Source organism: Miniopterus natalensis, chromosome 11 (assembly GCF_054644295.1).
Source record: "Miniopterus natalensis isolate mMinNat1 chromosome 11, mMinNat1.hap1, whole genome shotgun sequence".
In the NCBI taxonomy this organism is placed as follows: domain Eukaryota; kingdom Metazoa; phylum Chordata; class Mammalia; order Chiroptera; family Miniopteridae; genus Miniopterus; species Miniopterus natalensis.
This window is the reverse complement of record NC_142091.1, coordinates 15,035,803-15,056,410: the sequence shown is the minus strand read 5'-3', so window position 1 is coordinate 15,056,410 and position 20,608 is coordinate 15,035,803. Positions and strand designations below refer to the sequence as shown.

General features: G+C 41.3%; 1 protein-coding gene across 1 annotated transcript; it reads right to left on the bottom strand.

Moving 5' to 3' along the window:
- Nucleotides 1-392: 392 nt before the first annotated feature.
- POGLUT3 (protein O-glucosyltransferase 3) lies at nt 393-20,205 on the bottom strand. The gene is made up of 8 exons (XM_087821558.1): nt 20,004-20,205; nt 13,103-13,300; nt 12,254-12,540; nt 9,784-10,000; nt 7,530-7,726; nt 6,042-6,236; nt 4,231-4,335; nt 393-2,912 (listed from the first exon to the last, which is right to left on the bottom strand). Exons 1-8 carry the CDS (start codon nt 20,203-20,205, stop codon nt 2,787-2,789), a joined length of 1,527 nt encoding a protein of 508 aa, XP_087677684.1. The 3' UTR covers nt 393-2,786.
- Nucleotides 20,206-20,608: the final 403 nt, after the last annotated feature.

Here is a 20,608-nt window from a genome sequence, read left to right as displayed (position 1 = left end):
GATACAATGAGAAAGTGTCAGTCTGGAAACCAGAAAGCAGCTTTCATCAGACACTGGATCCATCAGCACTTTGCTCTGGGACTTTCAGCCTCCAGAACTGTGAGAAATAAATGTTTGGTGTTTAAGCCACCCAGTCTATGGTATATGTGTTACAATGGCACAGATTATATTTTCACCTGAAATAACTAAAAATAATCTTGTCAAGTCAAAATATCTTTTCCTCTAATGTTAGATTTTTACTCATTTGGGACTGAGTGGTGGTGACAGAAGTTTGGGTTCATTTATTCATGAAGACTTAATGGAATTAAAATTGGACCAACCCAGTTACAGAAATATCAAGGCTATAAGTGGTTACACTCTGTTAAAAAAAAAAAAAAAATAGAATTTATATTTTTCAAAATTTTATTTACAAAATTTACTTTATTTAAAAAAGTATATATATGTTCCATGATATAAACTTCTAGACATAGTAAATTTAAAAACAGCATAATGGGAAACATAAAAATCCATTTTTTCCCCTATGTATATCTTCTGCGCATTTATTGTCTTTTGCTAGGTTTGCATTTTTCTTTATTTTACAGTCTGGTTCACACTTATAGTAAAAACATTCTAAATATCATAGACAAGTATAAAGCAAAAAGTATAAATTTCCTTTCCTCCACCCCCTCCTCCGATATTGGGGAATATCCTTTCAAACTTCAACCACAACCATATTTTTGTTTTTTACATAAATGGCTTCACATTACATGTTGTTCTGAAAAAAACTTGATTTTTTTCACTGAACACTGTTGTGGAAATCTTTCATGATAGTGCACTTAGAGCTACTTCATTCTTTTTAATGGTTGTACTGTATTTCTTTATGTACCAATGTCTTTTTAGCCAATTCCCTAATGATGGCTATTTAAGGTGTTTCCAACATTTTATTAACAAAAACAATGCTGCAACAAATGTTGATAGCTTATCTAAACAAATGCAGTTATTATATTTACTTGCATAGCCGTACATCTCTCTCCTCCTTTCAAGTCAGATGTTTTTCATGAAAGTTGATGTATTAAAAATGACTAATGGAAATCGTGGGTAATATCTGAACTAAAAAGGAAAGAATCATGGTTTTAATAACCACATTTTTTACTAAGTCATATTCATGTCAACAAATGGGAAAGCCATGTGAAACTAACTCTTTTTAAATGTTATGACTGAGTTGTTACGATGGAGGATTATCTATGAAGGCTGTTCCCTCCCGATGGAATTTCTCCAGGGGTTCCATTTAATTTCTTAAGCACATCCTTTTTGTTCCACCCCCAGATGCTGCCTGGTTTGTCTCAACTTGCTTTTAATTGTTTGGCAGCAGATGATATAAATTTTAAAAATTTAAGGTGTTTCTAAAACCATTAGCCCTCAGGAAGGACCTGGGGTTGGAGGGCAGGAAGATATGAGGGAGGGCAAACTTTCTATAATCTCGGCTCTAAAGAGCCCCAAACTCCATGTGCAATATAAATAGGACACAGACTCAGTAAGGTCTGGTCTCACTGCAGCTTGCCCTTTAGTTTATATTTGTGCACTTGTGCATTTGAAAAACTGTTGGGTATTAGAGTTTTCCAAGGACACTTGGCTCTGATTACACTGTTCCTAAATGTGATTTTGCTCTTATCTAGTTAAGAAAAGTCTTACTGATCTTCAAAACAGGATATGACTGCTTTAAAGTTGGTACATTGTTTTCCGGATTGAGTAAATATTTCAATTTGGGAAGCAAATCTTTTAAGACTGGGAGTGTGGATAAGTTTGTGCTTTTTGGAGTGTGGGTCTTCAGTTAACTGAATGTTGTATTGGTGGTATTATGAGGAGTGTATACTGAATTTCTGGGCTGTAAGTCTTAAATCTGGACCCTGGCCTAAAAGGCAGAGGAAATTTCCATTTTTTTTAAATCTTAGCAATGCAACCCAATGGAATAGAGGAGGGGTGCAGTGAGGATGGATGCTTGCCTTTGTTGTTGGCTTATTTGTGAATCCCAAGCTACCAGGCTTCCTGCAGCTTGTTGCAGAGGTTTCCAAGTATCCTTCAAAAAGATTAAAAATAACTACAGATCCCCACCTGACTAGAGTTACCTTTATCTATTCAATATATAGATAAAGAATGGCCCCTGCTGCGTGCTCTCATCTATTTTAATAACTAGATGTTGTCCTCGATGAGTGTACAACCCAAAGATATTGGTAATTACTAGCTTAAGGCACAATTTGTCTCAGGTGTTGGTAAAACTTAGCTAAAAAGATATGAGTGAGCTTTAAAAATATATTCCCTGAATAGAGTCCAGGCTATTGTTAAAAACAGACTCATCCTCCTCTTACCTTATCAGACCTTCCAAGAGTTGGCTTGCTATTACTGAATGTCAAAAGCAGCTTGTAGGAGCAGAAACTGTGCAGTCGGGGGGAAAAACATCCCCCGCACAAATATTTTTCTTCATAACTGGAAATGGAAGAGCGAAAGTGAACAAGGGATATAAACAAGCCAATAAAAATGATGTATATGGTTTCCTAGAGAGTGCTTTATATTTTGGCAAGCCTCTCGACTATGATCCCCGAATTTTCTTTTTAGAGAAACTGTGAATGCAGATAAGAGCAGTTGTTACTCAGAAGAAATTAATACCTGAAAATATAGAGATTGCTCTACCCACCCACATTGTCCTCTGGGTAAAGTCTTCCAAGCTGTGTTCTTTTCAGCTTAGATTCTATCTGAATGCTTCCATCGAAGACACAGCCAGTGTGCACAAGAGTGTGCATCCGGCTGACCTAAAGCTCTTCTCTTAAAGCTCTTTTCCTGTGGCACTGGCAGATGGACGTGTTATCATCCGGCTGGGAAACAAGTTCCATTCCATCACGTATTTCGGGTTTGCTGGACTGGCGCTCAGCATATTTCTGAAATATGTTTTTGAAGGCAACAGAAAGGTTAGCCCACACTTCGTTCCACTCCTTCCTTCCCAATCATGCTGTCATTTCTAGTTGCTGCCCACCAAAGGTCTGGCTAGGATGGGTTATTCCAGTCCTAAATTTACATTTTAACCAAGGCAATATTTCATACTCTAACAAGGAACCCTAATCCACAATTTTATGTGTAGGTAGGAAGCGTCTACAAAAAGGATGTCAAGCCGAGTGTCCTTGAAACAGCAGCACCGATTAGCATTTATCCTTCGCTTGTTAATGAATAATTAGCCTCATCAAATATTCAAATCAGGCGGTAAGCATCGTAAAATAAAGTTGGTGGTCTCAAAGATCCTTCCCTTTAGGCCTATAGTCACACACGTTTTGGAAATGATGACAGGCCTGTGAAACGTTCCTCTTCTTCGGCCACTAACAAATACTCCTGTAAACTGTGTATTTCAGTTCAGTGGTTTCAAGTACATTGGGCTGTACACTCCTGGCCCAGGGTCAAACCCAACAAAACACTGACATGACTACATGAGCCTAATTAATATTGTAGGGAAGGAAACTCCTACTAGCCCAGCAGAGGGAACACAACTCATCTAAGGGAAAGGTTGCTTGTAGTAAATGGTGTAATTTATCATTTAAGTTTTTCTATGAGAGGTTAGTATCCACAAGCATCTGAGGAAATTTACTTTTTTTTCTACTCACATAAAAATAAGTTTAGGTTAAAAACAAGAACATAATTTCTTATCTTTTTTCCTCCCGGCTAGATTTTAATGAGTAAGGGTAGTTACTCAAAGAACCAATCCTTGGATTCCCAACAGCCATTTGTACAGTACTTTGTTAGTTAGCCCTAAGGTGTTGGAACTATTATACATATCCTTCATTCGTTTGTTTTATGTAGCAAGCTAAATATTTGCTTTCCATCCTGTGCTGTGATAGCAAAAGCACAGGATGGAAAGCAAGTACAGAGAACAAAGGGGGACATTCTGAGTGCAAAGAGATGTTAATGACCTCTAGTCTAACCCTCTACTTTTCCATATGACAAATTCCATACGGCATTTAATAAAAGATAGCACTGACAAGATAGGAGGAGCTATTCATCTATTTTCATAAGGCTCTAAGTATTGTTTTTATAATACTGAATGGAGATAAAAATATGTTGGCTACAAAGGGACTTAGCACTACTCCTGCTTTGCATAGGCCGGTGCCTCAGCTTAACCACCGTTCCACAGGCTGACTCTCTGAAGCCCCCCAGAATTGAGGTACTCAGGCCAAGCATAACCCAGCAGGACGGATACTCTGCACTGACCTGCAACACTCTGTAATAATAGCAGTAAAGCCTGTGCGGCTGTAGCAAATCTCTGGCAGTCAATTGTCCTTCTTTTGCAATCCTCTCAGCTTCTTCATCATTTTCCTGAAAGGTTTAAAACAAAACAATGAGTGAAAATTGCTCCTGTGACCCATAGACAAAGCTGAAGGTGAGTGTGAGACAGGACAGATGCGGGGCTGAACATGAACAGCATGGGAGAGATGGAACATGATGAAAATAAAACTTGAGAGCAGGCTATGGAAATGGACAGAGTACTCTCCTAGATATCTCTGTTACATGGAAACGATCGTGCACGTTTGTACCCATTCTACAGGCCCAGAAACAGCCTCCACTCCCCGCAAAGTGCAACAACCACATGCGGCCTCTATTGTGACTATCTTGGTACTTTCCTGGAGACCCACGAAGTTTAGAGCTCATCATCTGTTTCCCCATTCTAGCCTTCTCGGTTTGAAATTAAAATTCAAACTAGAATAGAATGAATCCATTTTCATGTTGTACCATCTCTTAAAAGCCCCATTTAAATATGCAATCAGAGTCCCCAAGTTCTTATAAAAGGTTACCAATGAAAGACATTATTGCTGTTGTAATAAAAATTCAGTCATTAGTACCCACAGGCTGTTCCTTCAGTTCCAGGAATAGTTAGCATTCCTAATTATATTTTGGGAAAACAGTTAATATTCTACCATGCTGCCCATAGGAAAAGCCATTTGCAAGCCATTCTGACTCTTTATTAAGGGCCACAAAAATTATTCTGCCTTAGGCACCCAGTTATTTCCATAACCAAATATTGCTTCTTAGAAACTTAGAAACAGAATAAAGTCTTACAATGGAAGGGTAAATGTTTATAGTTTCATAATAAAACACAGTAATTTTTAATACTTTTACTTTGAAAAAGAATTCTTGCTCTGGCCCGTTTGCTCAGTGGTTAGAGTGTCAGCCCTCGGACTGAAGGGTCTCCAATTCGATTCCAGTTATGGGCACGTCCCTGGGTTGCAGGCTTGATCCCTGGCTGTGGTCAGGGCGTGCGTGGGAGGCAACCAATCAATGTGTCTCTCTCACATTGATGTTTTTCTCTCTATCTCTCTCTCTCTCCCTTCCACCTCTCTCTGAAAAGCAATGGGAGACTTGTGATTCTTGGGATGTTGTATATCAAGCATTTATTATGAACTTGGGCATTTTCTGACTGGGGAAAAGAAGAGTGCCATATTGACCTAAATATTTTCTTGTGCATAAAGCACTGGAACCTTTCCTTTCTTTCTTTTTTAAAAAAAAAATTTTCTTATTGATTTTTAGAGAGAGAGGAATGGAGAGGGTCAGAGAAAAACATTGATGTGAGAGTGGAACGTTGATTAGCTGCTTCCTGCACGTCCCCCTAACAGGATCAAACCCGAAACCGGGAATCAAATTGGCAACCTTTTGGTGCCCAGGACGACATCCAACCAACTGAGCCACACCAGCCAGGGCTAACCCTGGTCTTTTCAACCTGTAATTTGCATTTGGAGTATTTTTGCTTATTTGTGTATATGCATAAATAGTAATTTCTTTAAAAAAAAATCTACACTCTATATAACAATGGACTTCAAACCTTCTAAAAATCTTCAAAAATGTTGATAGAGGGTATATCAAATAATACTGATATTGGCTCTTTAGCTATTTCAAAGGAATAAAATTTCAGAAAACATTTCTTTTGACTAAATGATGTCAAATTAAATTGTGTTATGAGGGAATTCATGTAACTAATACTGGTTAATTTGTTATTGCCTAAAGAAACTAAAATTCAGAAAGTGTACCTTGGCCCATTTAATTTTCTCAAGTAAATCAGCAAGGTTTCTTTTAATTGGCACATAATGTTTCCAAGGCTTTAGTGCTGTGTAAAAATGTTCATAATATGGTGAGTCCTGCTTCAGAACCAGACTGTCCCCCAGCATGAGATACGGATATCTGTAAGCGGCCACCGTCCCATCCACACTCACTTGATACTTGTACTAAAAGATCAAGACAAACAGAAACAAAAATTTTAAGTCACTTGCTTCATTTCTGCTTCTCATTAACACTGTAATACTAAATATAAAGGAATTAATTTCCACTATCTAACTTTATTGTTTAACAGTTTTGTATTTTATTTTGTAACTCACACTTTCTCTTTGTATTATAATCATAAGAAGCCGTTAGCAGGTCAATTTTAAGAAATACAATGCATTTAAAGATAAAATCATAAATAATTTTAAGAAACAAGAATACCTATTTCAACTATGTCTATATAATGGGGAATTCAGATTTCTGCAACAAGGTAGAAAAATTATTTTCAAAAATTTTATATTTATTACACTGAATATTGGTAACCATTTAAAATTTTACTTATACTTTTTTTTGTTTGTTTCTTACACCCATGAAAAAGGAAGGCAGTATTCAAAGTTCAGTTTCAGAGTTGGGAGAGACAGAAACCTGGAGGGATCTGGACTAGCATGATACTAGTGACACAGTACATGCTCCGTTGACATATTTGTTGGCATAATAAACTTCGATCTGCATTTCAAAATCACTTCTCATGGGCATTAAACCTCATTCAATTATAATAATATGAAGCAGGTATTAGAATCACCCCCCCCCCTTTTTTTTTTTTTACAAATGAGAAAACTAGTGTCCAGAGAAATTTATAAACCTCTCTTCTCTGTGTCCAGATCCCTTGTTCTTTTCATTATATCACACTGAAATGAACAGAATACACTCAGAAACCTAGTCATTAAATTTGTCTTAAGTAATCGATGCCAAGGAGTTTACTAGCCAGTCAGGTTCCGTCGTACTGTTCACACGTGTGTGTCCTCTGAGCCTCAGGACAGTGCTCTGGGGAGCGAGGCAGGCAGTGGCCGTGCTCAGAGGGCAGACTCAGCAAGGGGCGAAGGCTCCACAGGGAGTGGCAGAGGCAGGACTTAACCCCAAAGCCAGCTCCTATGGAATTTATACTCTTTCGATTTACAAAAGGCATTTGAAATTGTTTTATATAAAAGACATTTACATACCCAGTTTGTTAAGAAAACAAATATAAAAAGAAAAACAAAGAAATGCACCCAAACTCCAGGTTAATCCTTTTGAGTATTAAATATAGTTCGGAGCTATTTCACAGACAAAATTAACAACAGGAAACCACAACGAATTTTGTCATTGCCATCCCTGATAAGAAAGTGTGTGTCAGCTCACAAGATTGAAGAAGACGGCCCAAGTTCTGCTATCTACAAATTTATCACTTCATACCCATCCAGGAAGACTTACATGCATACCTTAAAGAAATCAAAGAAACCTATCAATTTAGCTTTTCCAAGCTCCTTTTCTTTCTCTTGGAAAAAGAAATACCCTGTGATTCCCGCATCTAGTAGCTGTGGATTTTCCTTGGACAGCTGTACCAAATGGAGCCTCTCCTCTCGGCTATCTCTACCTCTGAAGAAAGCTTTCTCTGTTTTATTGATCCAGGAAGGCCCTAGAAGTTCAAGACCATAAAAAAAAAAAAGTTATGAATTTAAAACTTTTATATGGTAAATATAATTATCTTTAATCTAACATTGTCATCTAAGATGTTAAAGCTCTTTTATCATCAACACATCTTCTAAATTAAATGTTATTTCCAAAAATTATGGGATTAGAATGCTCTAGTTTCATTCATTTGTGTGCTAGGGAGAGCTCACTCAAATGTTGGAGTTTCTGTTGTACAACATTAGAAAATATCCAAAATAATATTGGATCAAGTTCAAAACAAAAAGAGATTCAATGACTTGGCCTACTCACTGAGACATTAGCTTCTTCCATCTTTTGTGCTTCATAATACAAAAGGAGCTAGGCTTCTGTCCTTAGACAGGGTGACCAGAATAAGCTACGTAACTAAGCAACACCCATACACCCTTTATCCTTAGGTTGCTCAGACTTATGAGCACTCACTTTAAAATATATATATATATCTTTATTGATTTCAGAGAGAGGAAGGGAGAGGGGGAGAGACAGACAGAAACATCAATGATGAGAGAGTCACTGATTGGCTGCCCAGTGCTGGGGACTGAGTCTGCAGTCCAGGCATGTGCCCTGACTGGGAACTGAACCACTATCTCCTGGATCCTAGGTCGATGCTCAACGGCTGAGCCACACCGGCTGGTGGGGCTGAGCACTTACTTCCGAGTAAAGGGAAGACTTCTGCTAAAATGCTGGTAAATGCAAATATATAGGGTGTCCCAAAAAAATGCATACACACTTTAACAGCTGATAACTCACTTAATTTTCACTCCTTTTCAGGTTTAACTGACTTGAAATAATGAGTGAAGCCAGACTAAGCTTTGAACAAAGAAAATTTATCCTCAAGTGCCACTAGACTTTTTTTTCATGGGGATACAAAAAAGATAAAGTTTATGATACAAAACCCGCAACAGTTGACAAATTGAGGGCACATAAATACCAAATGAAAAGATTCTTGATGTTTGCGATTCCACTGCTTCGCCTTATCAGCAGTGCCTGGACCAGAATGGTCATCAGTTTGAAAACACTGACAAAAAAATTATTCATTTCTGTAGATTCTTTTAAATTTTGAAAATGAACTGTATGTTAATAAACACTGACTTAATAATCATTCGAAGTGCATATACATTTTTTTGTGACATCCTGTATATACACAAGTATACGTACTCTCTTTCCTAGTGGGAAAATATTCTGGAAGAATTAATTTAAATGTTTCTATTATTCTAAAGAGAGGTCATTAGTTAGCACCTGTCTGTGTTCTAAGGGATAATAAAACATAGAAATTGGAGGAGATCAAACTCATTACTATGATAGCACACTTTTCAGAAATTCACTGTTATCAAATAAAAAGTAGGTCGGTTTTCATTTCATGTCATCTTTGGACAGTTTACAAGGAGTCTTTGGTCTTGTCTACGGAATCAGTCCACAAACCACAATAAACAAAAAGAGGCTATAAAGAGGAGGCAGGGTTTCTTCTACTCAGGAGTTCAATTGAATGAAAAGGTGGGTTGTGCCATAAACCTACAGCCATCAAACAGGGAGAAAGGAATTCAGACTTTAAAGAATCTAAAAGGCAGAAAGAGGAAAGGGGAAGGTTTCTTAAAAACGTTGGAGTCATAACATGCAAATTATATTGCTATCATATTTTCTTACACATGCATAGAATTTTATACTTCTCAAAATTCTCTCTCACTTCATCTAGCAATATAAAAGCACTGGAGTCAGAATTAAGCTAAGTGACAATTTTACCAAATATATATGTTGAAATAGTATTTACAAGTGACCAACTCAAAAGAGATTCAGATATGATAGGTTGGGACATTACTAGCCCAGCTCATGTATCTTTAACTTTTGGATTAGAAGAATCCTAAAGAAACCTCTTTAGAATTTAGGGCGCTGTTTTTCTTTTTTCTTGGTTAGAAAATAAGAAAAATGGTTATTTAAATTTATCCATATACTCTCCCTGCCTAAGCATCCCCTTCGCCTTTTCTTTTCACCTCTAAGCTTTTTCTTAGATGATGAGCCTGAATTTACCTGTATTTCCCTGAATAGAGAGGAGATCATTTGTAACACCCCTCATTGCTTCAAGTGTGGAGTGGGTGACGTCATACGTAGGAAGGATAATATCTCGTGAATCCAGAGAGCCACACCATGAAATGATAGGCAAGGGGCCAGGCGTCTCATTGACTTTTCGATGCTCCAAGGGCCAATCTCCTAGATTAATGTAAAATTCTAAATCTGGGAGAAGGACCTAGGTAAACAAAAATATGAACATCAGCGCTGGGAAGACCTCAGTCTTTGGTATAAATGCTTTAGTTCTTTGGCTTCCTTAAATATTTCTGATAAAACGGAACATTTAAAAATAGCATCAAGAAAGAGGAGAATGCCTCCCAGCCCTCAGTAGTGTCAGAAAATCTAGGCTGAGGATGCTGCAGGGCCAATTCACTTCACCAGGAGTCGGCTACCTCTGTTCAGGGGTGACGTTTTTAATAGTTTAGTATTATAGAGGTTGAAATTGTGTAGATAGGTATGAACGGGTGGCTGTCTTTCTGGTCATTGCCCAAGTGAGAATCTACAAAGATAGACTCAAGCTCTTGTCTTCCGTCTCTATAAAACCTCTTTATCGCATCTGCCTTTGATTCTGGAATCTGCTGCCCCTCTCCACCTCCATGGTCAATGCCGTAGGTTTAGGCCTTTAGCATCGCTGGCCTATCCTGCTGCAATAGCTTACTTACTAGGTGTTCTGATGCTAGACTCTCCCCACTCTAATCTGCTCTCCACATTGCTGCCCAGATTTCAACAACCCAAGTTAATATCACTACCAGGCTTCACAGAGACGTAAGCCTTTAAGGACCAGGTCTAAACTCTCTGGCTAGAATTCAAGGCCCTACTACCTTGCTCCAGCTCAGCTTTGAGCCTCATTTTCCATCTGCTTATGTGCCAGTAAACTTTAGGCTACTCTCTGAAAATGCCACCCACCTTAATATGTAATTCTCTGCAGTTGGAATGTTCACTCAGTGCTCTCCTTTCTCATCTTAAACCCAAATCTAATCTTACCGCCTCTATGACTCCCAGGCATTTTAACCTGGGTCCCTCCTTTTCTCTCAGGCCTATCATGTTGGGGTACAATTACTTATTTGCATTCACATCCCACTCTCACTTCCAAATAACAAAAACAAGTCCCACTAGAATGAGGAGCTCTAAGACCAGGAGTGAGTCTCATTTATCTTAGATTTCTTCCCAGTCACCAGGCAAAGAACCTGGAACAACAGGGAAGGGAAAGAGATGTGACTATATACCCTACTGCTTCTCTAATATCATTTACAAGCTCATTAATAAACCCCACACCAGGAGGTCTCACCACAGAGCAGGGTTTCTCAAGCTCAGCACTGCTGACGTTCTGTTGTGGGTAATTCTTTGCTGTGGGGGGCTGTCCTGTGCATCGTACAATGTTTAGCAGCATCCCTGGCCTCTACCCACCAGATGCTAATAGCAACCCCCTAGTGGTGACAGCCAAAAATATCTCTAGACATTGTCAAATGTTCTCTGAGGCAAAATTATCCCTAGTCAAAAACCACATGAGTACAAGATACAGGAATACAGGCCAGGGTGCCTGGTAGCAGCCCCAGAAGAAAGCACCACCTTTAGAATCAGGTGCCCCATGTGTTCATATTGTGGGATGGTGGGGAGGGGGGAGGCAGCTGCTATTTAAAATCAGAAATGATTGCAGCAGCACATTCAGCATGCTTGGGAAACTGTATTACTCATATCAGGAAAGTTGGCTTTTGGTTAAGAAAACGACCTTGATGGTCTTTCTGGCTGAGAAACGTAAAGTTGCCCATCTTCACGCCTCCCTCTACATGGTCAGGAAAAAAGAACAAAAGTCACTTGCAATTACTCTGCTTAAGAGTTTTGCAAATGGGAAAAGAAGGGCTGAACAGAGGAATCGGTGGTGGGAGGTGGTTGAAAGTCTGATTAACACAGTGATACCGGTTTTTAAATGTTAGAGTTTTTGTTTATTGATTAATTGATTTTACTATGTGCAAAATAACCATTCTCTGTTACTCCACCCTTCAACAAAATGTGCCGTACACAGTGTCTTTCAGAGGTGCTTAGGGCAAAACAAGGCAGATAATTTTCTAAAGTCAAGTCATGCTGAGGTTGGTAAGAAGAGAGCTGCAGAAAGTAGCGTCTGAATGGAAGGAGCATTCAGCAGGAATGGAGAACTTGAGGCTGCCGACGTCTGAGAGTTCACAGAAACCTTGGGATGCCCTGTACCCAACTCATCTGGGATGAAGGCTAAAGTCATTTAATGTAAATAATAAAGGAAATGGGGACCCATGGATGTGGAGAGCTTACAGACACTCAGGAGGTGGACACCTTACATGCACATTCCCAAGCCTGGAATCTCTTTCCATCCTTTGTCATTCTCCTAAGCATTTGAATGTGATGACTACGTACTTAAATTATATTGTTTTTAAAATCAGTGAATTCATGCTCGTACCTTTCTCGCCAGTGACAGCAAAATCTCATCTGAGAACATTTTGAAGTCCGTGTATTTCCCCAGAGGTCTCCGGTAGATGTGGTTATTGAGAATCGTGTAATGAACGATGGCACCCCTCTCTTCCCCAAACCTTTTTGGGACTTCATTCAGCATCTGCTGGAGATTAATGCTGGGGAAAGGAGCAAAATCTTCTGCAATCTGCGGTTCTTTGGTTGGACAAGAGAGAGTTTCTTGCCAGGCCCGGGGATCCTCTTCTGGACACTCACAGTACTCGTGGTATACTGGTCCTAGGGAAGGCAAAACACATATAATGCCACTTTATTAACCAGCAAGGCAGAGAGTTGTTCCTGGCCCTGATGTGAACATGGGAGGACTTCTTGGTGAAGTCTAAGATTATGCAGACAGGGAAAATCTGCCCTGAACACATCAGTGGGGAAAGCAGTTATGTCAGAATCCTGTGCTTCTACTTTCTGTCTCCCTTTCGTATCCTCCTAGACAACCTGGTACAGCACGTGCTCTCTCCCAATATAACCTACCCTCAGTTAGCTGACAAATTTATTTCTAATGGGTTGGCTGATAAATGAAATGCAATTTACCTTATACAAAGAATGAAGAGTACTGGAAATGGAACTACATGGCTAAATAGACAAGATTTTAAAAAATTATCACTTAAATCTCTTTAAATTACTTAGTTTTCTTTTCCTTAAAATTTCAAGTTAAATTGAGCTTCAGCAGGTACGTATTCTAGGTTTACTTGGTTACATATGATTTCAAGGTCATCATAATCCATTCTGAAAGGCCTAAAATCTACGCATGAGGCTGGCTCTGGATTAGGTAATAATCACTTACCTTTCAAAATATAGGGAGACTGGGCAACATGTTCATCACCATAAAGGACCTCTATCTTCAGCCCTTCATTGACAGTTTCATACATCCGATATCTCACCAAAAATGTTCCATCGTTCCTGTCCAAAGGTTTAGGGACATGAATCCGGACTGACTCTTTAGGTGAAAGAGATTTGATTACTACTTTGAATTGTGTTTGACCTGAAAGAAAAAGACAAATAACTCTACTACTTTGTAGTTGCTTTGCTGTAACAACCAGTGGATAGCTGTCTCTATAAAGAAGTTTCTTATTTTTCTAGTATCAATAGTTTGGAAGATCCTTGAGGCCAGAAACTATTCTGGTTTTTGTCTTCCAACCAAAGACCTGAGTCAGCACTGATTCATTAGTGATTCAATCAAGATTTATTGAATGAAAAAAATTAATTCATAAAAAAGCAAGGAAGAGATTAACTTTATGCTTATCTGATCTTTTCTCATCTGGTTAGGTTTAAAGCCCAAGCAGTTAAAAATCCGTGAATCTTGGAATAACAGAGCTCTAAAGCAATCAATCTTTCTCCTTGTAAGACACACAGAAGCTTTCTTTGTAAACCACTGTAATACCAAATAATCCCCATTTCTGAGGAAATTTTCTTCTTGCTAACCCAAATTTCAAGTTATACGTCTCAGTCCATTTCCTAAGAAGAGAGAGATTATAGCTAGTTACCAGACCATGCACAACTACACACACCCACTCATACACCTTTATAACTACTAGAGGGTACTTCTCTAAGCTTGTTTCACCAGGCTGAAATGAAATAGTTACACAATTTTGTGGGCTTTCTGTTCTAGGGTAAAAGGTTAGGGTTCGGTGGTGTGCAGGCAGGCTAAATAGCCATCTCAGACACTGGATAAAGAAAAACGGAATTTATTTAATTAAAAGGGAATGGGGATATCCAAAGGTAAGGGCTACACAGCACTGAGTCAAAGGGTATTAGGCCGTGATGGCGGCAAAACCATACTTGGGCCAGTGAAACAAGGCAGAGCATAGAAGCAGCGACAGGAGAGCCCAGGCTGGGCTGCTGGGGCTCACTGGGAAGTCAGAGGGAGAGGGGGCCTTGGAGACAGGTTCAGGGGGTGAGCCCAGGACGAGCTGCTGCTGCCCACTGCTCCCCTGGTCGCAAGTCTTGTGGGGTCCCCTCCAAGTGATGGAGATGGTGCTGGGATTCTCCCCTGCTGGGGAGCGCACACTGGGTCCTTTGTCCTGAGTATATTTATCTCTTTCTTGCAGGTGGGAATCTTAGGGGAGGTCTCAGGGGAGGGTCTCAATAGAATATTCATCAGCTTTCCAGATGTGCTCTTTCAGGGTCGTGGTCTCCACTGATTGGTTGGTGCCAGGGAAAGGGGTCCATAGTCAATGTACCTGGTCCTGAGGCAGCCAAGGTGCCATTTTTCTGGTTTGGCTGCTATTTTGGGCCTGGAGCTGAAATCCAACTGAGGCCTAGATGTTATCTTTAGGGAGGAAACACTCAGGGGGTCTAAACCACATGACCAGCAATATGCTGGGGAGGACAGGTTACCCTGGGGACAAGGTTCTTGTTTTCCCAGTTTCGCCCCTTGCTAGGCATCCTGCCCTGGTGAGTCTCCGTACCTGCGTTTCTGTACCTGGCCCATCTAACAGCAGGTTTTATTTTTTCTTATGGGTTAGGAGAAATGATTCTCAGTCTCTTCAATTTGGTAACAGTAATGTAGTATCTGACATCTTGTTATTAAATAATTAAATACCAAACACATATGTTTTCAGAGATTTGAAATAAATGTGACAAAATTATAAAAGATATCTGCTAAAAGAAATGACCTATAATAAATATAGGGAGTGGTTGTAAAAGGAAGATAATAATATAATGTGAAATTATTTAAAGTGTTGGCCAATTATCTGAAATGCTTAATGAAATGCTCAAGTTATTGATTTGCGTTACTGGTTCTAGAAAGGCAAGTAGAGTGAAAATCAGGGAGGCAGAGCCTGGGGGCTAGAAAGCCATTTCCACTAGTCCCTCCCAGACTAGAAACAGTACAGAAGAGTTTTCTTGTCTCCTGACCAGGTAGTCCTGCTCTCCATAAATTTATGATTTTAATAAACAAAACACATATAAGACAAGCAAAGTAATGACTGTGAGATCTTTTGTTTATTTTTATAGTAATCTTTCATACCCATGTCATTGTTGGCATAAATTAATGTTAGAATCAATGCAAAATAATAATAATAGAAATAAGCCATTCCAACCTCATAAAAGAGAAAAATGCAATTGCAAATTGCTTCAAAATGGAGGAATGTGAATTCGCATGTGCCCTGGGGGCTAATATAATGCAACAGAACTGGAGCTCAGCTTGTTTTTATACTCCAAAAATTCAAAAGCTAATGGAATGAGAATGCAGTGACTATGTAGACAAAAGGAGGTTGGCAGTTTCAAAGGCTTACATCATTAAAATCAGAAATTTTGAAGACTTTTGATTTGGAAAGAAATAAAAAACATTTGAAAAAAATATTCACTTAGCACTTCGTGCCAGTCCATGAGCTTGACGTTTTCACATGCATTTTCTATCTCATTTCCTACGAGAACTTGTTAGGTAGGTATTGTCACCCCCATTCTACAGGTCAGGAAACCAAGGCTCCCTTGAAGAAGTTAAGTAACTCACCAAAGTCACATACATAGGAGTCGCTGAGCCAATATTTGAACACAGCTTGAATCCTTTCAAAGCCCACCCTGAACCCACCTGGTCACACTGCATACTGTTAGCACGCAGGTTTGCAGAATTCAAAGTTGGAGGAATATCCTCTGGCACTCCTGGTGAATGGAGTTATGGCCACTCCCCCCATCCTGGTTGTTTAGAAAGTTTATGAAGGCTCTCTGCAGCTGCAACAAAAGTGTTGGCCCCACAAGACCAAGGGAACAGAGTCCCTCCCAGGAGGCCAACTGGTTTTGCCTGGAGGCTAAATGGAATCCTCCAAAAACCTCTGTCTGTCTGCCTGCTGACCATGCAGGACAATCCTGTTACTACTGGCGATTTGATTGAAGGGAAAGAGCATTGAACTAGGTATTCCACAGTTGGCTCTGACATTTAATAGCTGTGGGGCCATGGGCAAGGCATTTTAACTTCACTGAGCCTCAGTTTCTTGTGTGTAAAGTGAAAAAGAATAGTATCTCTCCTTCCTACATCACAATTTAGGAGTACACACTAAATAAAGCAAGTTTAGAAAGTAAAATGCTGCCCAACTAGGAGGTAAGACTGTTTAATGAGGATATATTACTGATGAAGGTAGGAGAGGACCTAGTAGAAAATGAATACAGTTGACCCTTGAACAACCGAGTTTGAACTGCACGGGTCCACTAATATGCTGATTTTTTTCAATAAACATGCAATTGGCCCTCCACTTCCGTGGGTTTCACATGTGATTCAAACCACCACAGGCTGGCTGAAAACAGTATTTTTTACCCACGGTTGGGAATTCATGGATGTGGAGGGATAACTCTGCATTATTCTATGCCATTTTATACAAGGAACTTGAGCATCTTTGAATTTTGGTATCCGTGGGTGTCCTGGAACCAATCTGCCTGTGATATGGAAAAACACTGTAAGTGTTTTGCTGGGGGTGAGTACCCCTAACCCCCACGTGTTCAAGGGTCAGGTGTATTTGTACCCTACCATCTCGACACATTCCAGCCCCCTTCCCTCCACCCCCTTTCTTTTCTTCTACAATATTTACTGAGACTCTCTGCCAGGCACTGTGCTAGATACTGGGAATATAAAAATAAAAATATCAACAGGTTCTACCGATATTTATAATAGAAGGAAATGCTCAATATACGTGAGGGGGTTAGTGAAAATAAAGATATAGGTAGGTTCTTTTCCCCATCCAAGGTCGTAGACACCCGAATCTCTGTCTGTGGACTCGTTTGAGATCCCCTGATTTAGACCATATGAGTTCCCAATACGTTTCTATACCTGGAGATACGCAACGTAACAACGGTATTCAGACACTGTTACATGAGAGCGATAATTACCGTAATGAGGGAATCTTGGTAAGCCATGTAAGACAAGCTACAGCTTGGGGAAAACTGCCCCCTTTCCAATTAGTTCTTGGAGCAGGAAACATTTCAGAACTTACAAATGAATGACAGTGGCAGAAGATGTAAGAAACTGGTTGAGTTTGCTCTTCAGAACTATAGTGGCCTGAAAGGAAACAAGTCGAGTCTAAGGGAATGAACGTGAGGTTGTCGGAAAAGATTTGGTGAAAGTCTTTTTTTTTTTTTATTCTTAAAACTTTTTGCCTGACTATAAAAACAGTATAATCATTTTGGGGTAAATTTTTCTTGGGAAAAAAGGAGAGTGAAAAAAATTTCCTTCCTTTCTTGCTATCACCACTGATGACACTAATGAGTGAGGTACAGGTTAATTTATTGATTGCAAAATTAGAATGAAACTGTATAGTTTCTTTTCTGTTTATTCCACCCTTAACCTAATATAAGTATTATTAAAGAATCTTTAAAAAAGTTACTTTGAAATTTTAAAAAACTAAAAACCCCACAAGACATAAATTTGACTATCTTAGCCTTTTTTTAAAAAAAATATATATCTTTATTGATTTCATAGAGAGGAAAGGAGAGGGATAGAGAGATAGAAACATCAATGATGAGAGAGTCATTGATCGAGCCTGAAACCCGGGCATGTGCCCTGACTGGGGATCGAACCCCGATCGCCTGGATCCTAGGTCGATGCTCAACCGCTGAGCCACGCCCGGCCGGGCATCTTAACCATTTTTTAAACCCTCACGCAAAGATAGGTTTATTGATTTGAGAGAAAGGAGGGGAGGGGGGAGAGAGAGGGACAGGGATGGGTTGCCTCCTACACGGCCCTGACCCGGGGACTGTACCTGTAACCTAGGCATGTGCCCTGGCAGGAATCAAACCCATAACCTTCCGGTGCACAGAACGACGCTCGACCAATGGAGCCACCTGGCCAGAGCAACCATCTTTTAAGTTGTACAGTTCAGTAGTATTAAATATATTCACATTACTGTGCAACAAATCTCTAGACCCTTTTCATTTTGCAAAACCGAAACTCTAAACCGATTCAACAACTTGCCATTTTCCTGTCCCAACAGCCCTTTGGCAAAACGGTACTTTTAATGGCTATCAAATATTTCATCACATGGATACACCATACTTTATTTAGCAATTACCTCACAGTTGGCTATTTAAACTTATTATAATAAACAATTATAATGCTGCAAGAATATCCTTGTATGTAAAAATCTTTGACTATATTCTGATCATTTTATCAGGACAGATACCTGGAAATCAGACTACCAGATTAAAGGGCAAAGGCATTTTTTTTTTTGTGAATGTCACTTACAAATGACATTTTCTAACTGTTGAAACTAATTTTTTCCTGTACATTAGGTTTGTAAATGTTTAAGACTTGCTACATTTGGACAAGTACTTTCCAGAAACACTTGAGCAGTTCGTGTTCCATTTGCAGAGGACGAAGGTCACCGTCTGAGAGTAACTTACTGCTCCCTTAACAGCTCTGAGTATTATTACTACTTAAAAAAAAAAAGCCAATTATTTTTAGAATAAAAAAATGACACTTTATTTGAATTATAGTTTTCATTAATAGTAAAATTCGCAGTATTTCATTTTGAATATCATTTTTTTTCCATATAGAAATTAATTTTTTCAGTTTCCCATCTTCTTTTCTTTCTAAAGTTCCCCCCAAAAGCATTATAAAATTAATTTTAGAAAAATAAAGAAACTATAAAGAAGAAAAACACATCCCATGTGAAAGACTTTGAATCTGGGTTTCAGAATCTTTTCTTCTAATTCTTTTTTTTTTTTTTAACTTTTTATATATCTTTATTGATTTCAGAGAGAGGGCAGCAGACGGGGAGAGAGATAGAAACACCAATGATGAGAGAATCATTGGGGATGGAGCCCGCAACCCGGGCATGTGCCCTGACCGGGAATCGAACCCCGATCGCCTGGATCCCAGGTCGATGTTCAACCGCTGAGCCACGCCCGGCCGGGCCTTACCTTCTAATTCTTATGACCCTGGAAAGTCTGTCTAAAACTAAAAGTTTTCCACTGGCAGTGGAAGAAGAGGCATTGGGTAATTCTGATTGATTCTTTGTTGATAAAACGGGGTGCCAATTAGCTGGACATAAATGAGACACACATTAGCAAATCCTGACTGGCAACAAGGTGAAACCAGCAGGGCACGTTGTAACAAGTTGCAAAGGTGAGATGTGAAGAACGTGGGAGGACGACTGGGCCCAGGGACTGGAGACAAGACCCACCCTCGGTAGAGGGAACACCTCCCGCGTTCTGAGTTTCGCTAATTCCTGCAATCTACTGGCAAGATCTCAAAACTGTAAGAGAACAAAACTCCAGCGAGCAGCTCCGCCTGCAGCCCCGACGTCTCCTCTCCGCGGGAGTTAACTGTTTCAGACCCGTGGGGCCGCAGCGATGCAACCGGACGCGCAGCCCGGGCCGGGTAGTCGCCGAGGCGCTCGGCGCCAGCTGCCGCAGCTCGGACACAGTCAGACGCGGCGAGGCCACTTCCCGCGGCGGCTCCGGCGCCGCCCTAGCGCCCTGGGTGCCGCGCCTTCGGAACCTCGGTCCCTGCGCACTACATGAGGCGGGGCCCTGCGACTTCATTCATTTAATCCACAGACTTTGGCGGCGACCCCCTCCCCGCTTTGTGTCCGCGAGGGGGAAGGAAGAGGGTGCGACCAGACCCGAGGAAGGGCGACGCGACACGCCCCGGGAGGGGCGCCACGCAGGCGGCGGGAGGCTTCCCGCGAGGCGCGGTCGCGGCGGAGGCGCGCCGCGGGGACGCGGGGGCGGGGGAGCCGGCGGCGGAACGCTACCTGGGGGCGCGCGAGTGAGGTTGTGGCCCTCCGAGTCGACCGCCTGCAGGTAGAAATAGCGCACGGGCAGAACGACGCCCGCCTGCAGCCCGGGGCCCCACGCCAGGCTCCGCGGCGCGCTCACCGGCGCCCCGGGGGCCCCCGCGGCCGCGAGCGCGGCGAGCTGCAGGGACAGCAGCCAGGCGGGCGGGAGGTGGCGCATGGTCACCGGGCCGCTGCGATCCCGCTCGGCGGCGGCGGGGCGGGGCGGGGCGGGAGCGCCGGGGGCGGGGGCGGGGGCGGGGCGGGGGCGCGGGGGCGGGGCGCACCCGGGCGGGGCTGCGCCCCCGCCCCGCCCCCCGCTCTCTCCCCGCCCCTATGCCGGGGCGCGCGGTGGCCAGAAGCCCTGCGCACCGCGTGGGGTGGGCGGTGGACGGGTCCCCTCCTCCCCGCCCCCGGCGTCCTGGACTCAGCCGGGGCGCAGATCGTAGATCTGACCCAGAGAGACCGGGGGTGAGAGTCGCGCCCTGATCGCCGTGGCCTCGGCGCGCCGGGCCTCCGCCTCCGGCTGCTTGAATTTGTCACCTGTTCAGAGGAAACTGATTTTTAAAGGAGGCGAGCTCAGG

Excerpts from the sequence above, each read along its gene's own strand:
- POGLUT3 (XM_087821558.1), bottom strand. The coding sequence starts at position 20,205 with ATGCGCCACCTCCCGCCCGCCTGGCTGCTGTCCCTGCAGCTCGCCGCG. Across the intron at positions 7,727-9,783 it reads CTCTATTCAGGGAAATACAG|GGCCTTCCTGGATCAATAAA; the intron begins GTAAATTCAGGC and ends TTGAACTTCTAG. Across the intron at positions 6,237-7,529 it reads GTTTCTTTGATTTCTTTAAG|TACAAGTATCAAGTGAGTGT; the intron begins GTATGCATGTAA and ends TTGATCTTTTAG.